The following is a 26,473-nucleotide window of genomic DNA, read 5'->3' as shown; positions in this document are numbered from 1 at the left end:
ACTTATTCGGTGCTTTACACCGACTTCAGATGCCGGCCAAAGAAACACATTGCTTAAGCTACTTTATATAGCTACTATAGGTATAAGTACAAGCTCATAAGAAGCTGAGTATCTATCTACATCAGTTGCTGTTGTTGCAGCCAAATAAACGAATGTCAAGTGCCGCAGATACAATGCAAATTATTTGCAGATATATAGGTACATATGTATCTACATATCTATGCCTACATAAACGGGAAGGCATATTGCCAGTTAGAAGGAATGGTAAAGGTGGGTTTTGGGGGCGGTTGGGAATTAGCAGAAATCTCTGTAAATAGCAATTAAAGGACGACAAAGAACACCTTTTGCTATCAAAACAACAACAAGGACCACGATGACGGTCGTCGGTAGGTCGACGGCTCAGCTCGGCTCAACAAACCCTTCTCATAACAAAAAGAACACTCCATATATAGTCTCTTGATAAGGACATAGGTAGATATAATGGGGTATGGGTCCTTTTTCTAACTACCTTCAAAACCTACGCTTCTGCTACCTACATACTACATACGATTATGATTATTATGAATGAATGGGATAATGGTCTTTTGCCCTTACACTCACAATGCCTTGAATTACATGACAAATAAAGAAGGGTAGCGTTAGCATTTGACTACATGGCTCCTTTTTTTTGTGTGTGTGATTATGTTGAACCAGTGCCATTGCCACATACGTTCGTTGGTGTGGTGTGGTGTTGCGCTGATGGCTGGCTGTAAAGTTGGAGTTAAAGTTGAAGCTGGAGCTGGAACTGGGGGGTGCTCGTTATCCCTAATATATATTCATATCCATACAAAGGGTACCTACAACCTATTCGCTTGTTAAGTTTGTGTGTTATGTGTTGTTGTTTCATAAGGAGATTTATAAAGACGGTGCAAGCAATACATTTTGAAATAATTTGGCAACATTTTTGGGGAAATATAGCAACAACCAACTTACCCGAAATCCATATAACGTTTAAGGGAACATGTTATGAGACACTGGGTGAATATATTAAATGTTAGAGGTCATTAAAAATTAATTTAATGTTAAGAAATTTTTGTCAAAAAATATTAATAACAATTTGCGAGAGGGGAAAGAGAAAATTAATGAAAGAGAACAGAAGGATTTTTTAGATTCGCCTTATGCCTTGAAGAAGTGACTTGTTCATGTTTTGGATGTACAATTAGATGGGTATATAATTTTTAAATCGTTTTAATAATTGATCTTCCTAATTTAAGGGGTTGTCAAAAGTTCATGGGATTTTAGGAAGTTAATAAAATGTGTAATTGGGTACCTTTAATTGATTACACTAGTGACTTCTGCTGTTTTTTTTTTTAATTCATTTAAATTTTAGTCCAAAGATTTCAATTGGTTTGGTTATCAAAGTAGATTAACATAAATGAATGTTCGGGGCTGTTTTGACACTCAAACAAATTGGATTTAAGGGTAACCCGTTTCCGTCAATGCGATTACGACACTTTAACATATTGTACCAACTGTTTCAATCGAAATTTCTAGTTCAGTTTAAAATTTCATTAAATTTGCGTTCTAAGGTTATTCTTTTGAATTATCTACATTTGGAATGCAAATAAATCTTTATCAATATTCTATTTCAAAGTTCTAACTATGATTTAGAAAAACTCAGGAACAATGATTTCCTACTGGTGAACGGGTTGCAGAAAGTTTTAAAAATATGGAGGTGTTGATGAAATTAAACATACTACAAACAATGGTTTGTTTGAAAATAAATGCCTTCAAATATTAAGTATTTTCTTCATCCACGCGGACAAAAATTGTCTTGGAATTTTCATTTTACTAACAATTTTAGGTTATCAAGACTATAGCTTTAAATTCAATGGAAGTAGTCAATGAATAGAACTTGAAATTAAAAAAAAAATATATATAATTTCTAGCCTTTACATTTTGCAGCTATAATTTTGTTTTGTATTTTGTGACGAGTTTAACAATTGTTTTGAAAAGAAGAACAATATTTTTAAAAAATAAGTTCACATACAAATTTTGTATTGAACTTACAAGTTTGACATTTTTTTTTGTTGTTTTTAACCATTGAAATGCGTTTTTAGGTAATTATTTTGAATTTTATTTTTTTGTTTAATTTTCTTTAGCATTAATATTACTTTTTTGATTAATTAATTCAGTTATCATATTTATCAAAATAAAGAATCTGCTCAAAGCCTAAACTTCCAAGTTTGAACTCAATCGACGTAATGATTTAGGCTGTAGGAGCGTGGACAGACAGACAAAACAGACCGGAGGGAATCGGGGGACGCACTTTTTTCGCCTTCTCTACCATCGTAATATCATGTTTGATTAAAATCTAGAGTTGGAACAATTTTACGAATGCAAAATTTGCCATATAGTTCCTATACGTCGCAAGTAAAAAATGAAATATTATCAAACTTTTAAGTTACAGATAACATTGTTTTGAGATTGACTTTTGATTTTATGCTGACGTATATTTGTTTTGAAAAAAACCCTTTTAATTAATAAGTTACTCAAACTTTTTAAATGATATTTTCTTTCTTTTGATTTGTTTGAAAAGGTTAATAACCCTAAAATGTATAGTATTTTTTTGTATTCTAATTTAAAATGGATATCGTATATATTTTTGTTTGTATTCAGGAAAGATATTGTGCAAATTAAAATTTGTATTGCATGACTGTTAACAATTGTAGTAGTTGTGTTATAATTAAATTTGGCAAACATTTCGATAGAGTGTAAAAACTAGATCTGATTTGATTCTATATTTACTTTAAAATTCGGTCATGTTAAATTGAAAAAAAAATAAAACATTTAGAATTTGGGACAAAACTGTAACACCCCCATTTACTATCCAAACCAATCGAAACTTTCAATTAAAGCTTTTTTGATAATAGCAATATTTCATCAATATTATAAATATTAATTTATTTTATTAAATCACTATAATAAAAAGAACAATTGTTAAATTTAAATAGTGATGGATTTATTAATGTCGTTTAACAGAATAGGGTTTTATAAATTACTGAGGTTAGTGTAAATTAATAAACCTTTACAAAGTTAGTTTAAATTATTCAATTTCTTGATTTTATGTTTGTTTTTTTTCAGGCTGTTCAAATGCATAAAATACTTAAAAATTAGCTTGAAAAATATAGTATAAAAATGTAACGTTTCTATTTATCCGAAAAAAAAAATGTTTAAACATATTAAATTACTTTTAAACATAACAAATAATACCCGTGTTTTGTTGGTAAATCTATCAATAGTATGTTGGATTTTACACGAATAACAAAAACAATATCCGTAGTATGAATACTACCAATAAAAGTTAAAGTAGAATCTTACTACGGATTGGTTTTTGACATTTATACGAGTCTCGAATGGATTTTATGTGATTTCGTTCTCAAATGTTGGTACGATTGATATTGCATTTGAATCTCGATGGCTGTGTTCGTTGAGTAGTTGTGCATTTGGAATCGTATGTTTTCCATTAGGGAAAAAATCAATCTGTTACTATTGATATTATTTAGTTTTGTTAGTGAAAATGGACTAACTGGGCTTATATTGCAAGAGAAAACAATAGGAAAGATATTTAAGTTTTTCTATAATTCCACCAAATGTTTATTTCAGTTAAGATTGAATAAATATTCATGGTGTTTCCACCGCACAAAAAGATTTAAAAGTGATTAAGTTTGACAGCACTTTCTAAAATGCAAATGGTGTTTTGATGTTTCTTATGAAGTGCAAGTGCGATAGTTTAATTCGTGTTTAACAATGAAGAACTGAATAGTTTTGCACCATATAAGAATATGCTACCTACTCCATGTGCATTTTTTTTTGTTAATTTCATTAAAACAAAACTATATTTTTTGTATACAAACATGCAAATAAATAGACCATAATGCAATATCTGTAAAACCAACTCTTCCACACAGGTTTTTCTTCACAAATCTCGACTCAACTCCAATCCCCCCCCCGAAATCGAGGCGAATCAAGCTCATTTCAACTCGATTTAGGAATATAAAGAATTAAGGCGAGCTTCAATGTCATTTCAATACCACATGTTAATTTAATGTAGTAGTCTACGAACAAATTCTTCTTGAAGCAAGTGTTAAATTAACTTTTTTTTTATAGAAACTCAATTTCCAGATGCTTCTTACCACTTCTTTTTGAAAATTGTCTATTTTACTAGTTTTAGTTAGTTTTTTTTGCTAAGTTAATTTTAACTTTTGATTTTCACAAAACTTTCTTTTGTTTGTGTTTTTTTTTTTTAATTTTTATTCTGACAGATCTTCTTTCAGTTGAACCAATTTTAAAATCTGTTTTCTTGGGAATTTTCTACTATTTATAGAATGTAAAAAAAACACGTATAATAATTGTGAGCTTATTTCAAAAAATCTAGTAAATTAGAATCTTTATCCACATTTAAAATCGACTAAAATGGCTTTTAAGGTTCTATTTTCGATCGATTTATTGCTTCGAATAGTTTTCAAAATAGCTTCAAGTAAAAGCAACTGATAACATATCAGTCAATAAAACAATTATTAGATTGTCATAAATTGCATCTTTTCCTCGTTTTAATAAGCAATAAAATATGCATAAGTGTTTTTTTTTTGTAAAATTTTTTGGGGAAAACAGTTTTCAAGTATCGGTTTGGAAAAGACTCTCATGCTACTAAACGCCACACCACAGTCCAAAATGAGTCTTGAAGATTTTTAGAAAATATTGTTTTACTCTAACAGTTGTATCGCTTTTATTTTAAAGACAACTATTAATAAAAATTATGTTAACTACTTCCTTAAAATGTTATGAAACGATTTTTAAAATTTTTAAGTCAACTGAATAGATACAAAAATTAAAATTGTTATTGAATTGCAATAAAACCAAGATTTGTTAAGTTTAGAAGTGGATACTTTCATTTTTACTTTTGATAATCTTGTTAATCAGATCCGGTATAAAGGGTTTTGATATAGTTCAACGAAATTGTGCTCCTTAATTGCAGAAATTAAGAATCATTTGTCTTTAAACTAACGATCACTCTTATTAACTATTGATACTTGATAAAACTACAGTCATTGAAGAAAATTCAAATTTTGCAAATCTATCCAAGCTTTAATTAAACACACCGAGTGAAAAGGCGCGTTATCATGTTGGTAGGCTATGTTTAAGGGTCAAGAAATGATAGAATATTTATTAACATTTCTTTGCGAGAAAGTTGTTCCATACGGAATTAAAACTCTTCATATCAAAACACATTCTTCACGGCTTTGATAATACGTTAAAAGCAGTTTTTTTTTTTAAATCGTAGAAATGAAAGACCTGATGGTTGTCTATTGAAATGGAATATTTTTTCGTCTGAAAAAAAAACAAGTGAAACCATTCCTTTTCCAGCTTATTTGAGTTTTGAAAAACTCTAATCGTATAACTTACCGCTCTTCGTCAAGTAAGGATTTTTTCTTGTGTTAAATTAGTTTTAGATGGTTGAAACTTGTATGTAAATTATTGAGAGGCTTGCGTTTACTGATTTTTTTAAATTTTAGCCTAAGAATCAGAAAAAACGTATGCACACCTTTAAATTGGTCGTCTTCAAGCTGCTTTTTGTATCTCTTAAAAAATTTTCTGTACGAATATTTATTTTTTAAGTTAGCATAAAAACTATTAAGTCAATTTATGGGTTTGGTTGTTGGATAATAAGTTCTTGATTAAATATATAATGTTTGTTTGATTGGGCTTTAATGATCAATATTCTTGATGCAATTAATAAAAAACTAATTCATCTTCTGTTACCCGACGTTTCGCTGGCTATTTTTTAGCTTCTTCAAGCGATTTTTTCAAATTTATTAGTTTTTTTTACATTTTTTGTTGTTATAAAAAGTTGAATAAATAAATAAATAACACAAATAAAAAGATAAATTTAAAATAATTTAACAAAAACACAACAAAGTTAAAACTAATATCACAATTTATCACTTCTTATGGCAACACTATACAGCGAGCTTATCTCAATTTTTTAAGCTGCTGCACGTCCGGTAAGGTCTTGTCAAGGCATGGAGATTTACCCATTGGTCTTGAGATTGAATTTTACTGAAAACACCTAAAGTGTTGAAAATGCTCATAAGCAACGATTAAATAGTCGTTGTACCTATTCATTACCCGCAGTTTTATTGGGATAATTGTTTTAACTTTTGTGTTTCTTAACATCTTAAGGGCTACCCAAATCAAAAAACTGTTATAATTTCACGATTATGAAATTCGAAAATTATTATTTATATGCTATTTTTCTTTAAGTTAAAAAGACACATCTTTAACTGGACTCATTATAAATTTGACAGCATTTTATTTGGCAACTTTTCACTTCTAATACAAATTACTAAGGCAGACTGCTCTCATTTCTAGAAACTAATTAAACAAGCGTTTTTTTTAGTGTTTTTTTGGCATCAACTGGAGATGTTTGGAAAACTCCTATCGAATAATTTAAGGAAATACCAAAGTTCTAACAAATACACATTTTTCACTTACTGTCAAAATGTTTTTCCTTCCTTTAACCCTCAATTGGACCAGTCTCTCCAAGAAAAATGTTTCCTCCAAAATATATGTTGAAGACTTGATAAAATGTATTATTTATTGTTGCCGTCATAATGTTGATGAAGATCTATGCACAAATTATCATAGTATAGTTCTTTAAATTCTCTCAAAACCACACACCACTCATATTTTTCATAAATTTCATTCAAAATATAGAAACAAAAAAATATCTATAATTAAATTATCTCAGTCTACTATAAAGTGTTTTTTGTCTATTTTATCCTCACGCCTCGCCACAACAAGTGAATAACCCCTTACAAAAAAAGAGGCCTATCAAACTGTCTTACGATATATTTATTCCCTTTCGGTCCGTCCATAAATAGTCCAATTAAATGAAATACAAATCAACAGATTTAATGGAATTTTAAAATGCCATCACTAAGAGCCTGATGTTGTGACACTAGCAATTGGACATATTCGACACTAAATACCAACAGCCCAATCCCATCCGTTTTAAAATCCATTATTCGTGTCAGCCTTAGCCTGGCTGCCTGCCTCACGATTCCGACAGACTCATTTGTTTTTTCTCTTTCGTTTTTTTTTTGGGATGATACAATAATTTCAAGTCGCGGGTTTTCGGCATCGAAATATGCATCAACAAAATTTATGTGAGACTTAAAATTTACGAAAATTCGATTAATCATTTGACTTTATCAGAAACAAAATGAAGTGTAGATAACAAAAGGAGGAAGGTGTAATCTAGCAATCCTACAAACAATCGACAAAATGTTATTCCGAGAAAAGTCGAAACCAAAACCAACAACTAAATATATGCAACGCATCTGGATAGTTAAGGTACCTTGTATCTACTTCATCCATATGTGCGAAAAGGCCATTTCTTCACAAATCGTAAATTTTAAATGAAAAAATAAATTCATAAATAAGAAAATACAACATTGCAGCGTTCGTAAATAAACAAAGCGCCATCGCATCGTCCAACAATACGAATACTATTTTCGAATTTTGAACAAAACGAGAGATACAGATACAAAATGCGATATCTCGGGAATTTATTTTCTTAAGCACGAGCGGCTAGCGCAACGGCCAGCCACTCTGCAGACCTCAGGCAAAACGACTATCGCTATGGATGCTCCTCGTTATAGCTAGAGTTGAATTTATATTTAAAGCAGATGAATTATGAGCACAAGCATCTTAAATTGGATGTTTGGATGTTTTGAGTTGCTTTAGTTTTTGGAGCAGAAAATGTGCCAGAGCAATGATTTCAAGTTTGTAGATCGTGCCAAAAAAACTAATAAGACTCAAATTTTATGTAATTACTATAATTATGTGGAATCAAAAATGTTTATTTAATTAATAATGAACATGGAACAAGAAGTTTAATATTTTTATAAAAAACATTTCTACTTATGTTTACATAAAGTACATTTTTAAGTTTCACTGAAGTGTCTCTCTAAATTTTAATTTAATGAAAACACAGACCATATGAATCTTTATTTGGCCTCATGATGATGGTTGCTAGTTGCCAGACTTTGAAGTAATGTTTGCTCAGGTCCTTTTTATTTATGGTGTAGGTACTTTTTTTGAGTTCCAAAATAAGCATTTTCTTTTTTAATGCATAAATATGTTGAATAGAGTACCGAGGAAGTTTTGTGCTGGAATAGTTTTTTGATATTAGCTGATTTTTGAACATAACTTTTTTTAAATGTTGCATTGGGCTTTCCGGTATAAGAGGTTTCGTTTCCAGCTTTTCAATTCTATAAATCTTTTTTTAAATTTTTATCGGGTCAAAATCCCCGTATATTCGACTTGATTCAAGATTTAAAAAAATGTTGCTTAAAAACTAAGTTACTTATAGCTAAATATACGGCTGGTGAAAGGACACCTTTGATAATGATGAAGAAGGCTTAAATCGAAAAAGTTTTTATTTAAATATGCATGATTCATTTGAGCCATAAAAAGTACGGTGGATAGAGGAAGATGAGCTGAGTATTTCACAAATTATTTTGATTAGTATCAAGGAAGATGGATTATATAGATTAGGACAGTTGATAGCGACAACAATCAAACAAGGTATACACGACATGTCAGATATCTGTTACCGGTCTTCTCAAGAGTGATGAGATTGATTCATTTAAGGCGTTCTTGATATTGAAGATCCACTACCTTCAATAACAAGACCACCATGCCAAAATAAGCCTCTAAGAGCAAATCGAAGGAAACGCCTTTGAACAATTTCTATTCTTGAAATATGTACGCCTTGGTAAAAGGACAATGCATGATAGGTGTATTAAAGGAGGGGATAGACCGAAATGATTCAGAGAGAAAATTAATTTGGCCAACGTTTTTTAACCTCTGAGTGCTGAGTTAGCTTTGAGCATTATCATCTTTTTGAACACGGAAGTCATATAAGAGTCAAAGGTAACGAATAACCTTAAATAAGAGATGAATCATTAATAGTGAGGATGAAAAGAAGACGACCTAAGTAGCTACCCTGTATTACGCCAGAGATAGCAAGAAAAATTTAGGAGAGAGCGCATATAGGTACGCTGTTTTCTAGGTAAGAAGAAATTCATTGTAACAAAATCGGTTAAAAGCCAAGAGTAAAAATCTTAACTAGTATAAGTCTGTGGGAGAAGTACAACTTTGTGTAGATATTAAAAAAAAAACTATTACTTCTAAGCTGCTGCTGTGCAGGATGGTAGTCTTGCCAATACTCACAACCAAGACCATAAAAAAAGCATTTGAATCCGTTGTTGAAACGTACAAATAATTCCATTTTATGTTATGACTTAGGTTTTACTTGAAAAACGTTTAAAATGACATTTAGAAAAGGAGTAAATGTTTAATAGTAGTACCCGTGGCATGATGGTAAGTGCGAGAGGTCTTGGGTTCGATCCCTGCCTGTGTCACATAAAGTTATATTCACGGGTATTAAATTTTGTGAGGAATTGACAAATTCTCCAAGAGTAATTCTTGTCCTGAAAAAACTGTAGGTCTCTCCATCCCTGAAATTACTCGCACTCAGGAATAGTTGAGAGTTGTAAGTCACTAGGCCCTGCTTCTCTACGGAATGTTGCACCAACCTAATTTATTTATTTATTTATAAATACAAATTTTTTTAATAGCACGAAAAACTTTTAACCATTCCTGTGTAATTTCAGGAATAAAGAAGACCCAACGTTCTTATGCGAAAACTGAACAAGATTTTATCTAGAAGGGTTTGTCTGACAAAGATAGATTGCACCTCTTACCACTGGTATGACAGTCTTATGCACTAACCATTAACCTACCATTAACTTCTAGAGAATTTAAGAATGATTAAGTAAAGAATTTTGATGGTTAAGAAATCGGTAGACTAGAACAGAAATTCTAGCATTCTCTGAGCGTTGTGTCAATTTTTGTAAATTTTGTTTGTTATCAAACCTTTGTTGTTTTGGAGTAATTATCAATTTGTTTTTCCATTTTGTTTTTTAAATAAATACTTTGATTTATTTTGATATTGTGAGGCTTTGTTTCTTAAATAATAAAAAATAAAGAAGATAAAGTTTTTCAACCAAATACTTATATTTTTAAAAATGTTTGTGAAAAAATCGTTATTAGGAAAATATCACTTGAACAATAAAATAATATCATGTAAGTACCTACGACCCTGGCTTGTAGTCACAATAATGTAATTTATTTAAAAAGTAAACCAATTGATTTCACATTTCCTGAAAAACACAAGTATTTTCATTTTCTTTGAATATCAAATCACAGATATTTTATTTTGTCAAAACAATCAATTTCATTAAATTTAAATTTAATTCACAGTAAAAATCAACTTCAAAACTTTGGAAATTGATTTTCCTTTTTTTTTCAAAAAGTTTCTTTAACATACAAAAACATTCAACTGGCATTTCGAAAAAAATGAAACCTAAACTTTATTATGATGTACATACATACGTATAGAATAGAAGTATCTACATAAAGTCAAAAAGTTTTTTATATGGCTTTTTAAATTTTATTTAACGCAAAATTCACAAAAGAAGAAAAAGTTCCTTAAAAACTCCATACACTACAAATTTTCAAAACAGACAGTCACAGTATAAGTTTGATTCGAAATAAAAGAGATTGAAACAAAATACAAGTTCAGACTGTTTGGCTTTTTCAAACGTAATATACTTAGCCATTCCTTTTGGTGCAATATATTTTATGCAGTGGATTTAAATTCCATTATTATAGGGTTAGGGTTTTTAGGGTTATTCATAGCATACAAAAAAAGGAAGTCAATTCAAACTTAAATTTTGCCCTGTGTGAATTTCTTCTATGCATAGATTCTACAGTAATATTTTAAATTAAATCCCAACAAAGTTTTTGTTGGCCAATCTACCAAATTTATAATAGGAAATCAACAAAAAGAAAACGGACACGAATACAGCTGTTTGGGATTGCAGTATCTTCTCTAAGTGGTTTCGAACAAGTATTGGTTGTGAAGCTAGTCTGTTTTCTCAGTGCCTTGCTGTTTTCGTTGTTTATTAATCATAACGATGATATTCCAGTATCAAGTAACTGTAAGCGATGGGGACTAACTATTAACAATTAAAAATCAAAAATAGTGATGTTCTCAAGCCTCACATACTACGGAAATATAGTTATGACTGGAATCTTTTGGAAACATCGAAAGAGATTAAATATTACGGTGTAAGCCTGAATCCAACCCTAGATTTCAGTAAACATCTTACTGAGAAAGCAAATAGTTCGTAAAGCTTACTAAAGCTATAATGAAAAAATGTTTTCTAAAACAAAGGATAATAATTCTTTCAACAAAATATAAAATATCTGGTTCGGTGGTAAAAATCAACTGTGTGCTATGCTTCTCAGTTTTGGGAATCGATGAGCCCGAGTTTATTGAAAAGTTCCATAGGAATTTCTTAAGAAATCACTTTTGAATTTAACCCAAAACACACCTAACCTACGCAATTTACGTGGAAACTGGACTGTCAAAGATGCTAGTTTGTAAAAATTTTGTGAAGATTTTTGTACAAGATAAAATTATTTTGAAGTCAACATCTTTAATTGTTGCCAATTGTTGTTATTCGAATCGAAAAATAATTTTTACCAACTTTTAGAAGTTTCTCGTAGGTTTTTATTTTTTGGTATTTATGTCACTTCGACCGTTATTCTTTGATGTATAAAATAATTTTGGATGAAATATCATTTTGTGTTTGTAAAATATTTGAGGTTAGAAATATTTTTGTTTAGTTTTTTTTTCCGCAGTAGTCCGGTGTTTATATTTGAAAGTTGATGCAATTGAATATTAGCAAGAATAATTCATCAAAAAATAAAAAAAAAATATGTGAATTCAGACCAGGGGGGAAATCGTTTAAGCTGATATTTGATAGTTGACTATCAAAATCAATAAATTACGTCTATGTTATGTGATTGTCAATTTCAAAGTCTTAATCAAACAATTTGACATAAATAAAAACATCCAAAAGGGTGTTTGTTCGTAGACTACTACATTAACATGTTTTGTTGAAGCATTTTGAAGCTCGCTTAAATTCTTTATGTACCTAAATCGAGTTGAAATGAGCTTGATTCGCCTCGATTTCGGTGGGGGATCGGAGTTGAGTCGAGATTTGTGAAGAAAAACCTGTGTGGAGGAGTTGTTTTTGCAGATATTGCATAGTCTGTTTATTTCCATGTTTGTAGACAAAAAATATAGTTTTGTTTTATATGGTGCTGAACTATTCAGTTCTTCATTGTTAAAAACGAATCAAACTATTTCACTTGCACTTCATAAGAAATATCGAAACACCATTTGCATTTAAGAAAGTGCTGTCAAACTTAATCATCTTTAAATCTTCTTGTGCGGTGGAAACACAAAAAAGATTTTTTTAATCTAAACTGAGATAACCCTCTGGTGGAAACATATAGTTTTCTCTTGCAAAATATTCCCAGTAAGTTCATTTTTATTAAAAAAAAACTAAATAATATCAACAGTAACAGATTGATTTCTTTTCCCAATGGAAAACACATGATTCCAAATGCACAACTACCGAACGAACACAGGCATCAAGATACAAATGCAATATCAATCGTACCAACATTTACGAAATCACATAAGATCCATTCGAGACTCGTATAAATGTCAAAAACCCATCCGTAGTAAGAGTCTACTTTAACTTTTATCGGTAGTATTCATACTACGGATATCGTTTTTCTTATTCGTTTAAAATCAAACTATACCATTGATAGATTTTTCAATAAAACAGGCAATAACACTGAAAACTCCCTATTTGGGCCCTTGGATATTTTGTAGTTAAATTTTTTTTTTCTAATAATTAGAATTATTATTTAAAGAACAAAAGAAATTATAAAAGAAACAAGAAACATAATTTAAATTTAAACTTTTGGCATGATTCCCTTTTTTTTTTATTTAAAAAAAATATTTGGTATAAGATAAAATAAGTTTAAGGGCGTAGTTAATTATCCTGTTTTCAAGATATTTGGGTCGAAAATTAATTTTTATTGTCGAGTAAAAATTATTTTGAAGGTAACATTATATTCGGTTTGTTAGGTATTTGAACTGAAAATTATTTTTTTTGATACATAAAAAATAGCATTGTTTTTGGTTGGTGTGATATTTGGGATCATCTAAATTTTTACTTTTTTGGTGTTTAAATTGCTATGATAAAAAATAGACAAATATTTGTCTGATTTTTTTAAAATCCGTTTTGCATATTTTGATGTTTTGTTATTCGTAAAATGAAATGTATTTAAAGATGAAATACAATACCCAAAATTTCAATTTGACAAACGAAATCAATATCAAAAAATTGCATACAAATTGAATACAAATTGATTTGTTAAAATTTAGTTAGCGGTTTTTAATATTTAGCAATTTAAAAGCTATCAAAAATTTGAATCGTCTTCTAAATAGTTAAATACCTTTTTTTTTATTAAGAACCGTGCATCAGATCCGGGCTAAGTAGTTACAGTTTTCAAAAGCAAACAACCAAACAAACCTAAAATTGACAGACGAAACTATTTTTTCGAAATAATGGGAACCCGGAATTCACATGAATTTAGTAAATTACTAAAAGTTACAGAAGAAATTTAGTGATATTATTTTAGTTAATAGGTAATAAGATAAGATCGTTAAAAATACTTAAGTTAAATATTTTTATACTTTGAACAAATGACACACAATTTTAAACAATTTAGTAAAATGTTTAACGACTTTTTAAACGATTTTATCTTCTTATTGTCTCTTATTGACAATTTGTCAAAAGTTAAAATCACGGAATAGCTACTTTAAATTTTAGCAATTTCTTAAATCCAAATGAAAACTGTGCCATTAATTATTTAAGAACAGTCTATGGAATGGTCCAGTCTACAGTTTGGAATTCTAGAGGACCTCGTTTGAAACTTGAAACGTCCTTGCTAAGTTCATTTTCACGAACTGTCACTATTAAAACATGTTCGAATGAAAGTTTTTTTTTATAAAAGGGAACTAACAATTTGATAGTAAGAACAAAAAAAGTTTGGTTTAAATTTTGAAGTCTCTTAGTAAATTTCTTAATGTTTAGTAATTTGTGTTTATATATTTACTAGCGTTAATTTATCTTTTTTTACAAAATGTCAATTGCACAATTTACCTAGACATGGTTTTGATACCTAACTGATGTCAATAATTTGCTATTTAGTTAAATGTAAAGGCCTTAACAAAACTTTCTTTAAAATTGTGTGCTAATATTTTAAGAGGTAGAAACGAAAAAAATTAGGAATATTATTTATTTCTCACTGATGCTCACTGATGCTTGATTTCGGTGATCGATGGGAACCGAAGCTTTATCAGTGACTAGGCCGTTGCCTAGTTTATTTCAATGTTTTAAAAACTTACATAATCTAACTTAAAAAATGGAACAAAATTATCTGCAAAACGATTTCAATCAGATATAAGTAAAATTTGATCTAAAATCAAAGCAAGCTATGCTTTATTGTAAATAAAAACAAAATTAAATAAACTTGTTACAAAGAAACTGAAACAATCTTAAGCAGACTTAGGAAAAATCGTATTACCGAATTTTTGTGTAACATTATTTTTTCTATTTTTGTTTTAAATATTGCAAAGTGGAGGAACTTTCATTATTAACAAAAAACGAAAGCCTACTTTAAAAAAATATACTGCGGCGTTAGAAGTTTTATACGGAATTTTTCCCATTTTTGAAAATAAGAAATGTATATTATCAACATTCTCCGTTGGAATTGGTCCATATCAAGAACTTTGTTTCTAGAAAACCAGGGCTCTAATTATTTCAATGTGTAATTTTTGGATTGAAAATTAAATTAAAAACATATACATAATTATTTCAAAATTTCGTCGACAGGGAACATTACGTAGAAAATGATGTTCCCATAGCCCCATAATATGTCTGTGGACTTCCTTCACGGATTTTTAAACTTCTATTCAATACCCAAATAATCCTTGACATTTTGTCGAAATATTACCACGCATTAGCATTTAAAACTTCAATGTCATAATAATAACCTTGATAAAAACCAAACATTGCGCCATTCCCAAAATGTCCAATGATCAACAAGCCAAAAAGAACAACATCCTTGAAAAACAACAACAGTCAAACATTTTCTCCAAAACGCATTGTGCGAGTGTTTCCGTTTTGAATTTGTAAAACAAAATTCAACAACAACAAACAAAAATTCAAAAACATTTCAATATTTCCGTAGTAGCATCAGCTAAGGGCGATAATATGACAATCACATGTGCATCAAGAACAAAACCAAGAGTCCAATTCATTGCAATTGAGTCGAGTGAAGCGTAATAAAATCATTAAGTAGGCATTCAGCGTATAATCACAGACCGATTGGGTGCGATTGAGGGAGCGTTATATTTTATTGCCTTTGCCTTCATCTGTCGAACAAAACAATATACCATATAAATCTATGTACCTACGCATAAGTATAGGACATCCTTTAGGTTTATATATATATATAGAATGCAGATTTTATATGCAGGGAAAGTCCTGAAACCGAAAACACATCCCTCCATTAAGGGTAAATCCATCCATCCAGAGCCACACAAGCGTGAACTCCGGAACAGATTTACTCGAAATACAGAACAGTACAATATGTACCTTGAAACGTATATGTATGTAGGTAGGAAAGTAGGTTTTTACACATAAAAAGACGACGATGGCGACGAAAGGAATTTCCACCCCCTTTTTTTGACGTATAGCAAAAAGTATTCCCAACCATCCGCATATGGTTATTAATTTATTAATTGTTCGTGTACCAATACCTACCCTTCCCCTTACCCTTACCCTGAGCTTTATAAGTATACAAACAGCAGCACAAATCTGACAGCTATGGTCGATTGGTCGATTGAACCCGATCCCCCATTCAATAAAATAAAACAAAACAAAAACAACAACAAAATAAAAACATGTGTAACAACAAGTCACTATATACACGTCATAACTGTACTGTCATAAGCAGCGCACTTACCTTTACATTCATTGGCATCTCGAGAAGTTGCTCTGCCCCAAGGCCTATCAAAATGGAACGGCTTGCAGCGCTCGCAATCCCTGCCGGCTGTGTTGTGCCTGCAATCGCAAGTCAGTAATCCGTCACGATCTGTAATGCATTTGGAAGCGTGTCCGTTGCATTTGCATCGTCCGCCGACCGAGAAGTCCGACACGGCATAATGCTGTCCGACCATCGATGTGATGGCCATCGAAGTTGACACGGTAATCACGGGCGGATCGATGGCATTAGAACCCAGAGAGTCGTCGGTGTATTTGGTTCTCGATGCAGGCGCTGTCATCCCGTTGCTGTCCTGATTAGTCTGTCCTGTCTGCTGGAAGTGTTCCGCAGGCATCTGCAGACGATGAAAGATCACTCGAATATCGGTGGCAGTAACCCAATCCTGCAGAACGGTCGAGGAGTCAAAGTCTCTGGCCGAGGGACGTCCTTCCAAGGTGCTAAAGGCTATCCGAGTGCCTTGAGTGGACATGCCCTCGCCCATGTGGCGGTGGGCGTCAGTGCACCTGGCTTCCTGTTCATTTGACTTGCTTATGGTTGCTCGATTTGGCCGCCCATAGACTCGGCGGCACTGTGAACTATAAAACTGGAAGGGTTGCCAGGTCTTGCCGTAGTCGGAACTCTTGTAGATCGCGATCGAGTCAGGCTTTGGAGCTTTCGGACAGAATTGTAAGCTTACATAGGTCAGTTCGTACTTTTTATTCAAGGACAAAGTGAGTGTCACATTATCCGGCGGTGAAACTATGCTTGTTGCTGGCATAACGGGCTCCGACCGCCAGCAGGTGACATTGCTGGGATTATTAAGGTCGGTCATTGCTGAGGCGGGAAAACGTCGCTTAGAGTTCGAATCGTCACACACATGACATTGGGTTTCTTCGTTGCCCTGCGCAACGTCACAATAGCGAACGGCACCGTTTTGGCCACAGGTGCTCGAAGCGACGACGGGATTGCCATAAGCGGCATTAACAAAGTCCGGGATACACTTGCTGGCTTTGTCCTCGTCGTAACACGGGTCCACAGACGATTGGGAAGCAAACATTTTAAGATACGCGTCGGAGGGTATGGCCCCGCCTCTGATCGCCAACTGGACGATCAGCAGACACGCACAGAAAATCACTTTCATGATAGATTAAAAACAGGGCAAGGACTTGTTAAATATTTTTTTCAAATACAGATTCAAATTCGATATGCAAGGAGATTCCTTTAGTTTGGTTCAAATATCAGAAACTTTACACCACCCGAACCCACTTCGCTAGTTATAATCTTGATCGACCAACGATATCACTGGTTAACAATTAATTGAACGGTAGGTATTCTACTTTAAATCGTTGATGGGCGTTTAATTCATAATTTCCACTTGACTAATATTTATAATTTAAAACCGTTCCACACACTTGGATGCACAATTTTTGTAACTAGGTATTATGCTTCCTCGCACAAAGATCGACAACGTAACGTGCTGAGGAAGGAATCTGTTACCTGATGGGAATCCGTTTTTCTGATCATCACGCCCGAGGATTAAAAATAAATGATGAGTGACGGGCCAGGCCGGTCGAGGCGTCAACGAGTCTGACAAACTATCCGCTACCGATTTAAAAAAGCAACAACAAAAATATTGGTACTCGTTAGGCGTCCTACCTGCCGAAAGGTCTTCTCGATTAGAAGACGAATAATTACGTATACGCAACTACGACTACGAGATAAATAATCCGACAGAAGAATATATTTTGTTTGAATCAAAAACACGGTACTCACGATACCACGACAGAGCTAGCCGGCTGTTCACAGTCAACTGATGCTAGTGCTCTGCTGGTGCTCTGCTGATGCTGTTAAGACTCGTTCGCATTCATTCACCGTTCGAAGTCGTCGTCGTCGTCTGTTCCGTAATTGCACGTAGCGTAGTCGTAGAGTAGAATCCGTAGATACGTTTTTTAGCCGAATCGTGTTGCGCTAAAAATCGAAAGCAGACACAGATACGTTGATGGTCCATGAGCAGCTACATCAGCTAATGGATGGATGCTGCTGCTTCTGCTGCTGCTGTTCTGTTGTAGCTTCAGTGCTATGCGATGACAGTGCCACAGTGGTGTCGATGGCGATGTCGATGATGGTGGTGGCGGTGGTGGTTTTTAGTTGGTCGAAATCTTGTTTCGTTGCAAAGATGCTGTCTTTGTATATGTATTGTTTTCATATACAAAGATGCTGTGTGCAGCGGTCTAAAAGGTGTCTCGGCTAAGGCGAATGAGTGTGTGGTGAGTTTGGTTGTGCTCTGATTTGGATTCTCTGTTTTTTGCAGACAACAGCGAACTCTTAAATTTGATGTTCGTGATTTGAGAATGTGACCTTCGTTAGAGAGCGAAAACTGAGATGTTTGATGGAGTGGAGACTTTTGTGTTGCTGGAGAAAATGTTGATTGGTAATTGTTGCGAAACATGTTGGTTAGTGTTAATAACATTCTGCGAAATATAAAAGAAATGCAGGCAAATGTTAAGTTTGTCTTGAGCAACTTTTATTGTTTCCACCTGAGAACCACACTTCCATGATAAAGAAGGCCAAGTGAAATTTTAAGCTTTTAACTGATGAACTCGAATAATAAAAAGGAAATTTTTTAGCTTTGATTATAAACAGAACTTGACTAACTGCCTTTGTAAATATCTTTGAAAATAACGTCTTTCTACTTGTGGGCACCAGACGATAATAGTTGTCAAGTTATGCTTTTTCATTTATAATAGTCTCCTAATTATTTTAAAACTCCCATAGAGAGCTAAGGATGTCCAATAGTTAAGCATAGCGGTTAGGGAGAATTATCCTAGAGTTGCTTATTAATTTTCGATACAGACCAACAATTCATATACATACATTAACCTTTTTTCAAATGAAAGATTAATTAATTCAATAATAAAAATAAATAAATTAGGTGGCGCAACAGTCCGTTCAGAATTAGGGCCTGGTGACCTAGTTTGCCAGGAATGGAAGGGACCTACAGTTTTATGCCGAACCCTAACGAATAATTTGAGAAAGAATTTCTTCATGAGAAGAATTACTCTTGGAGAATTTGTCAATTCCTCGCAAGAGGCAGTACCCGTGCAAAAACTTAAGATGGCATATGCAGGGATTGAACGCAAGATCCCTGGCATGACAGTCTAACGCACTAACCATCATGCCACGGGTACTGCTAATTCAATAATATCTAATCAAAATAATACCAATATTCCTAGATTCTAAAATAATAAAAAGCCTAATTTACGAAAGTAAAACTTCGAATTGCTGCCTTCACAAGATTTAAATGATATTTTCTTATTAAGCTAAATTGTATTTTAAGGAAATTGAAAACAAAAATTGAAGATGTGAACAAAATCAAGATGTTAAAAAATTAATTAGTATACCCGATAGGCTTGTAATCAAACATAAAATTGCCATGGTAAAGAAGACGACAAAAAAGGGTCCAGAAACTCCGTTTGACTGTCGCTCGATTGACTTGAAATTTGGAAATTAAGGTTTTAATCAGACTCGAGTTAGACGTTTTTTTTTAAACTTTTCAAAAGACCCGACAAAACAGTAGGCTCCATACAAGTTTACACTGGTTGACGTTTTTCAAATGACTCTTTAAAAATGGCAAAGACAACCAACAGCAGTTTTTTTAAGGCTAAGTTAAAACATAACACATCTTCTAACAATAAATTGTATGATAATTTTGCAAAGTACAAGTCTTAATCTTTTAAATACAGTTTTAATCATTTTAGTATCTCACTTAGTTTTCATAATTTCTCCATAAGGGGTCTTAATTTGAGTCTATTTGTAGTTTTGCAAACCTTACAATGTTATTTCTTAATGTTTTTGAATAATCCGTTTCAGAATAAATTTTTAGTGATATTCCGAATTCAAAATCCGATTTGAGATACTAGTTTATGTCCACAAACTACGAAAAAAACGTTTTCAACATTGTTCTTATATTTCTTTCAATATATTCAAACAACTTGTTGTTATAACCTTGAGACTAACTTAATGAAACTTAATAAGATCAAAAATATATTTGCTCAGAATCGCTTAAGCGTAAAAGCTTCAGCTGTTTTTTTTTACGATTTATGTTGGGCAGGTGAAGGTTTACAACCAATGAAAACGCTAAACGTTTTTAAACGAAAGGGATTGTTGTTTTGGAAAATCATCACGAATTTTAAGTAAACAAACTTTTTCATAAATTAACATAACATCGAAAAGACTAATTCAAGAGTCTTTTTTCGAGTTTTAAAACGCGGAGCAACAGTGCGTTGAGAACTAGAGCCTAGTGACCTAAAACTCTCATCCATTGCTATGCGCTAGTACTGTTGTCAGGGATGAAGGGAACTTACAGTTTTAATCCGAGTCCGAACGGATAATTTGAGAAAGCACTTTTCATAACAGGAATTACTCTTGCAGAATTTGTTAATTCCTCGCAAGAGGCTGTACCCGTGAAACAAAAATTTAGATGTCAGGGATCGAACCCAAAATCTCTGTCATGACAGTCCAATGCCCTTTTTTTTAATTCATTAAATATTAAAACTATCTTAAAGCTAGACAAAAATTCATAAAACTAGCCTAACTAACCATAACTTAATACTAACTTACTAGTCCCATACGGGCACTCTAAGTTAAACAATAATACTTAATTCTAATGCCTTTCGGCCCTGAGTTTAATTTAACTACAATTCAATTTTATTTATTTTTTTATTCATTAGAAAATTAAAAAAAAAAAAACTAATATCAATATCCTTTTTTATTTTTACGTAAAAACTACTTAAAATTATTCCCTTAAAAAAACTTTAACTATACCCATTCTACCTATAAACTACTTAAAAGTAGAACAACCACAGCAGCAAATCTAACTAACTTATATTTTTTGTTTTTAATTTTTGTTCCTTATCCCATTTTTTTTCACTTTTTTTCTATTATTTTTTTTTGTTATTAATTTTGTTTGGGCCACCAAGCCTATTCTACTTCAAACTAAACCGGACAAGGCTTACAACCCCATCCCAACTACCAACTATCAAGTGCCGATTGAATCCACCAAAACTGCTTCATCCTATCAGTTCGGTCCCGTTCGGTAACAGCCCTACTGAACCGAAGGAGCTCAACTCCGCCTTGTGCCATGACGTCCCGATTGTACAGGAGTCGCCGCGGTTTTTCGTGTGACGTGGTAGATAAGACCGCATCTATCTAAAAAGAGGACAGCCTCTGGGGGAATGAAGCCGCTCAAGCGTTGTTCGGATAGAACACCCTGAAAATTAAATTGTTGGTCGAAGACATAGCTCTTGCAATGTGACCTTGAACTAGTTTTTTCACGAAATTGTCAAGTCTGTTGATCGAGCCCCGTTATATAGGACCTCGTTGGAATAGTAATGCACGTAAGAAGATTCGTAAACACTGCCGCTCGAACACCCGAAACTTCTCCATCTGGGAAGGGGCAACGTTGAACCACACAGGACAGCCATAAAGGATCATCGGTAGTATGAGGGTCATGTAGCAAATTAACTTCACTCTGGGGTCAAGCCGACTGCTGTAAAACAGCAGTTTTGTCAGAGCGAAGGATCCTCTGGCCCTGGTATTTATATGTTTGCCGAAATATAAATATTTATCTAACTATTGGTTTAAGGTGCTTATGTTATGGCAGATTAAGGGTTTTCTCATTTAAAGTGACTAAAGCATAGTTTTCATTAAAAAAAATAATATCTTCCTGGGTGCATTTTCTTTTAACACTGATTAGTGCAAAATGGACCTCGTGAAGAAGTTAAGTTTTTAGCCGGGCCCATCACAAATAACACACAAAAATCAAAATCACAACCTTGTTTAGGGACTTCGCACTTTAATGCTGGATTTTTATACCTGAATTTTTCACTTTAACAGCTGCCGACGGACAAAAATTCGAAAAATTGTTACCTGAGATTACCCGTGGCATGGTGGTTAGTGCGTAGGACTTTGTCATGTGAGAGATCTTGGATTCAATCCCTGCATCCACCACCTACATTTTTATCAAGGGTACTGTCATTTTCGAAGAATTGACAACTCATCCATGAGTAATTCTTGTAATAAAAAGTGTAGGTCCCCTTCTTCCCTGAGATTGTTTAATATTTACCGATTTAAGGTCCCGTTTTCTTTATTCGACATTTTAAATCTGACATTGAATCAATAGAGTTTCTAAAAAGTTTGTTAGTTCTTGAAAAATGAATCTCAAACATAATTTTCACTCCAGCATTCTTCGGTTGGACTATAAACGTAGCATGAACTTTATTTATGACCTTATCGCCTTTCCGTTTGGATCTTGTTTTAATAATATCAAAAACCACCCATAAATCAACACACAAAAGATTGAAATCTTTTTAACAAATTTGCATAATTCAAGCAAATTATTAACTTGTTTTAGGAATATAAATTTATTTATAAAAAATCTTATTCACGCTTTGACAGCTTAACATGCATTTAACATCTCAAAACCATTCATTTAGCAGAAATTGACAAAAGACAGATGATATCTTTTATTGCTCCCTCCAAAGTTGAGTTGTGTATTCTCAATCAATTTGCAATTTCTTTGAAGTTCAATTATCGTTTCAAATTAAATCGACGTTATTTTTATTTTTTCACTCCTGGTTTTCTGACCAAGAAGAAAATAAAATAACAACAAATATTTTCCACTTCAAATAAACTCGACCGACTTGACTAATATTTATACACAAAGAATAACACTAATGTGCGTAACCTTGACAGCGTGCGCTTGTTATCTGAATCTGAAAATCTCAATTCGTAAGTTTTTTGAAAAACTGTAGAGACCTATATTTTCATGCTGATTCATTGATACTTTGTTTTAATACTATACCTATGTACAGTTTTCTACGTTTTCGAATTTCAGTACGATGCGATGGCTTGACGGTCGAAAGAAATGCATCATGCGGTCCAACCGGCAAGCACGGCCGGCGCGGCGCATATGGTTTGAGATAAAAATGCGATTACTCACACAAAATCTTGACACGCCACACGAGTGAAATGAGTATAAAGAAGAAAACTCAGACGACACACTACTCTTGTTGTTGTTGTTGCTGTGTTGCATTGCGTTACGTTCGGTAAAAGGTAAAATAACTTCTGCTTGGCTGTGCATATAAAAGAGCACAGGTAAATCCCACCATAAATTGCAATCGCCCTAGTCCCAATCCCAATACCAAACCCAGTCCCAGTTAAAGTCCCGTGTTCCGTGTGCCGTGTGTGAGATCACCATCAGTCTCCAGCTCCAGCTTCAGCATAACATCCATATGGAGATGGAATGGAACAGCAAAATACTGACCTACACGTTTGCACATAGTGACTGGGTCCCATATAGATAGATGCTCGTTAAAAGACGCGTATACCTATTTGTAGTGTCACACCGTTTTCCCGGAACAAATCTGGCGTTCGCGGACCACCACACCACCGCCATTACCAACTAGTTCATAGCACCGCTGCTGGCTGAGTCGATTTATAGGTAGACTATGATGTGCTAACGTTGAGCCTCAAGTCTAAGCCAAGCCAAATCGGCAGTTTACATCCAGTGCAAGGTAATATTTATCGTCTTAGATACAAATCTTGCCAGCTTTTCCAGATTCAGGTCCCATATGAGGACACTCAATGAGAGTGTCATACACAATTCATTAAAAAAAAACAGTCCACAAGACTAGGTCGTATGGACCTGTTCATATAATTTTGAAATTTATAAAAATAATTTAAATTACTCAATGTGAGCTTAACGAAAACAAATGTCAGATAAATGCAAATTTTACGAGATCTTTGAGTTTCCTAAGGCAATGCAGGAAAATTGTCTCACCAAAGTTTGACTTTAACAAGAATTCAACATTATTACTCGTGTCTTCAGAAATGTTCCAACTTGGGTCGTACTTGTAAGTACAGATATTAGTTCTTTAGCAGTACGACACGAATGTAGAATGGGCTTTATTGTTTGTTTTTTCCTGTCATTTCAATATTCAGGAATTAGGAGTTGCTCTCTCTTTCCCATCGCTCGCAATGTGTGTTTGGCATAAAAAGAGTATTAAAAACGAAAGGAAAGTAGTTTATAGTGTGGCATGCCTTCCTTGCTTAAGCCTCTTTAAAAATAATTAAGTTTTAAAAGCTCTTAAATCAATGATTCGGATAGGTACTTATGTTATTTTCAAATACAATAAAATTAACAACATTAAAGAGAACGCAGTTTGGAATTTATTGTGCACAATAATTTGGAATGGTGCATCATTCTGCATGAATCAGAGTCTTTCAAATCCATGTGTTAAATTTCAGTTAAAATAAAACGCACGACTGAGTCGCACAAAATTGCTTTTGCACTCAAATTGCTTGTTTTAAAATAGTACCTAAATTTTAAGATTCATACATAAATAAACCTGCAAAGTGAGTCTATGTTCGAAATTATAAATGCTCTTTAATTTAAGAAAATAAAACCTTTATTTATAATTTTTTTTTCCGAGAATCGCCTGGGGGTTTTGATTTTTGTTTCAATTTTTAATACAAAAAATTGTGCGAGGACTAATGTTGGTCTTTGTTTGATTGACACGAATCTGATTAAACTTTAAATTCCAAATTTAAACTCAATCGACATTATAGTTTAAGTTTAGACTGTAGTGCCTATTGATGGAATCAAGAGTCCCATTTAATTCAATTTCTTTATCATCTTGATGTATTTTTGAACAAAATCCTAAGCTAGAATTTTTTACCAAATGTGAAATTAGGTTTGATTTTAGGGGTATAGAACTTTCAGTTAACGACACTATTTTAAGTGCCATTTTTTCAGCTGTCAATTGATTCGTTTTTAAGCTGATCAAATTACACATGGACACCTGAACAACGCATGTTGTGCAAATGCAGGTTTTGCTTAGCAATGAAGTAATATTTTAAGGTATAATATTTGTCGAGTGTGTGTTGGTACATCTTAACATCCCCATAAAGAAACTATTTGCTGTAGAATAATTGAACAGTATTTCTTTAAAAGCCGTGCTTACCAGAACGTTACACTTAATGGCGATCGCTATAGAGCCAAGATCATCGATTAAACAAACATGATTTGCAACAGCTGTTGTTGAAGCACAAGACGAATCGTCACACAGCTCGTGACAGAATTGATGTTTTGAAGGAAACGTTTGGTTCCCACATAGTTTGACGCTACTGCCTCCAATATCGTGCCATTTAATTTCGCTTGACTATAAGATATAAGGATTCGTTAGCCTACGTCGATACTAAGCTTTTCAAAACAAATCCTGAAACAAGTTTTCGTGAAACTATGGGTTTTGGCCGAAAACCTACAGGGAAAACTCAAATTTTCGCGTAAATTATCGTAAGCCATAAGTTTTATGTAAAACCTGTCGAAAACTAGTAGTAATCCAAAGATGAACCAAACAAAATAACCTTCGGAAACATATAGCGCTGAATAAAATGTAAACAAAACAGCTGTTGTAAGCTGTCAAACAATTTTTTATAAGATCCTTAATAATTGTTTAGAAAAAAATCTACCTTTTAAGAAATCAAGAAATACTTACTTTAACCACCCTTGGTACACGAAAAAATTGCGTTTACTTAGTAACAAAAGAAATAAGGCATGGAAAAATTTTCTCAAAACTCTGTCTCCAATCGACTTCTCTGTTGATGTTGAATTCTTTAACGAATTTAAGTCTCTTTGTAATTTTGTATACGCTAGTTATGTTACTGATATAGGCACCTCTTTGAAAGAGAATCCTCAAAAAAATTTTGAAACTTGTAAACTTAAAGAAAAAATCAGATGCCTTTCCAATTAACTTCACTTACAATAACCTTTCATTAGATAAAACTGTTGATATTTGTAACGCTTGAGCAACAAATTTCATCATTTGTTAATAGCTCTGCAGAAGTTGATGGAGTATATTTTCATAATCTTCACTCCTTTTCGCAAACTAGATGTAGTCAAGCACCTGTGCTACGGTCCTTGATCTTTTATCCGCGTTAAATGATAACTGTTTAGCCTGTCCCGATGGTATTAAAAAAGAGTGAATTAATGCCTTAGTTGAATTTCTTACGTTCTTATTTAAACTTTCTCTAAAAACAGGCAAATTTCCCAGTATATACAAGAAGTCATTTCTAACACCAATTTTCAAGAAAAATAACAAGGCTGATATAAGAAACTACAGGGCCTTTGCAAAGCTTTCTTGCATTCCTAACTTGTTTGAACAACTTGTTTGTGAAAGTGTAGCATTTTTAGTAAAAATCCGATTTGCGAACAGCTACATGGTTTCGTGAAAAAAATATCAAGCGTTACAAATCTCCTCACATTCCCAAACATATTATATTCAAACGCTTTAGAGCAAGGTTATGAAGTTGATTATGTACACATTGA

The 26,473-nt window shown here is 32.9% G+C and overlaps 1 protein-coding gene across 2 annotated transcripts in view; it reads right to left on the bottom strand.

Annotated features, from left to right (window-relative positions):
• The window catches only part of LOC129946199 (netrin-B), a 158,262-nt gene extending 140,122 nt beyond the window's left edge, over nucleotides 1-18,140 (bottom strand). For both annotated transcript variants that reach the window (XM_056056292.1, XM_056056293.1), the window contains exon 1: nucleotides 16,069-18,140. In XM_056056292.1, the coding sequence (XP_055912267.1) occupies nucleotides 16,069-17,227 (1,159 nt within the window). In that variant the 5' untranslated portion in view covers nucleotides 17,228-18,140. The remainder of the gene's footprint in view (nucleotides 1-16,068) is intronic.
• Nucleotides 18,141-26,473: the final 8,333 nt, after the last annotated feature.

The sequence above is a fragment of the Eupeodes corollae genome, chromosome 2, assembly GCF_945859685.1.
Source record: "Eupeodes corollae chromosome 2, idEupCoro1.1, whole genome shotgun sequence".
In the NCBI taxonomy this organism is placed as follows: Eukaryota; Metazoa; Arthropoda; class Insecta; order Diptera; family Syrphidae; genus Eupeodes; species Eupeodes corollae.
This window is presented reverse-complemented; position numbering and strand designations above follow the sequence as displayed.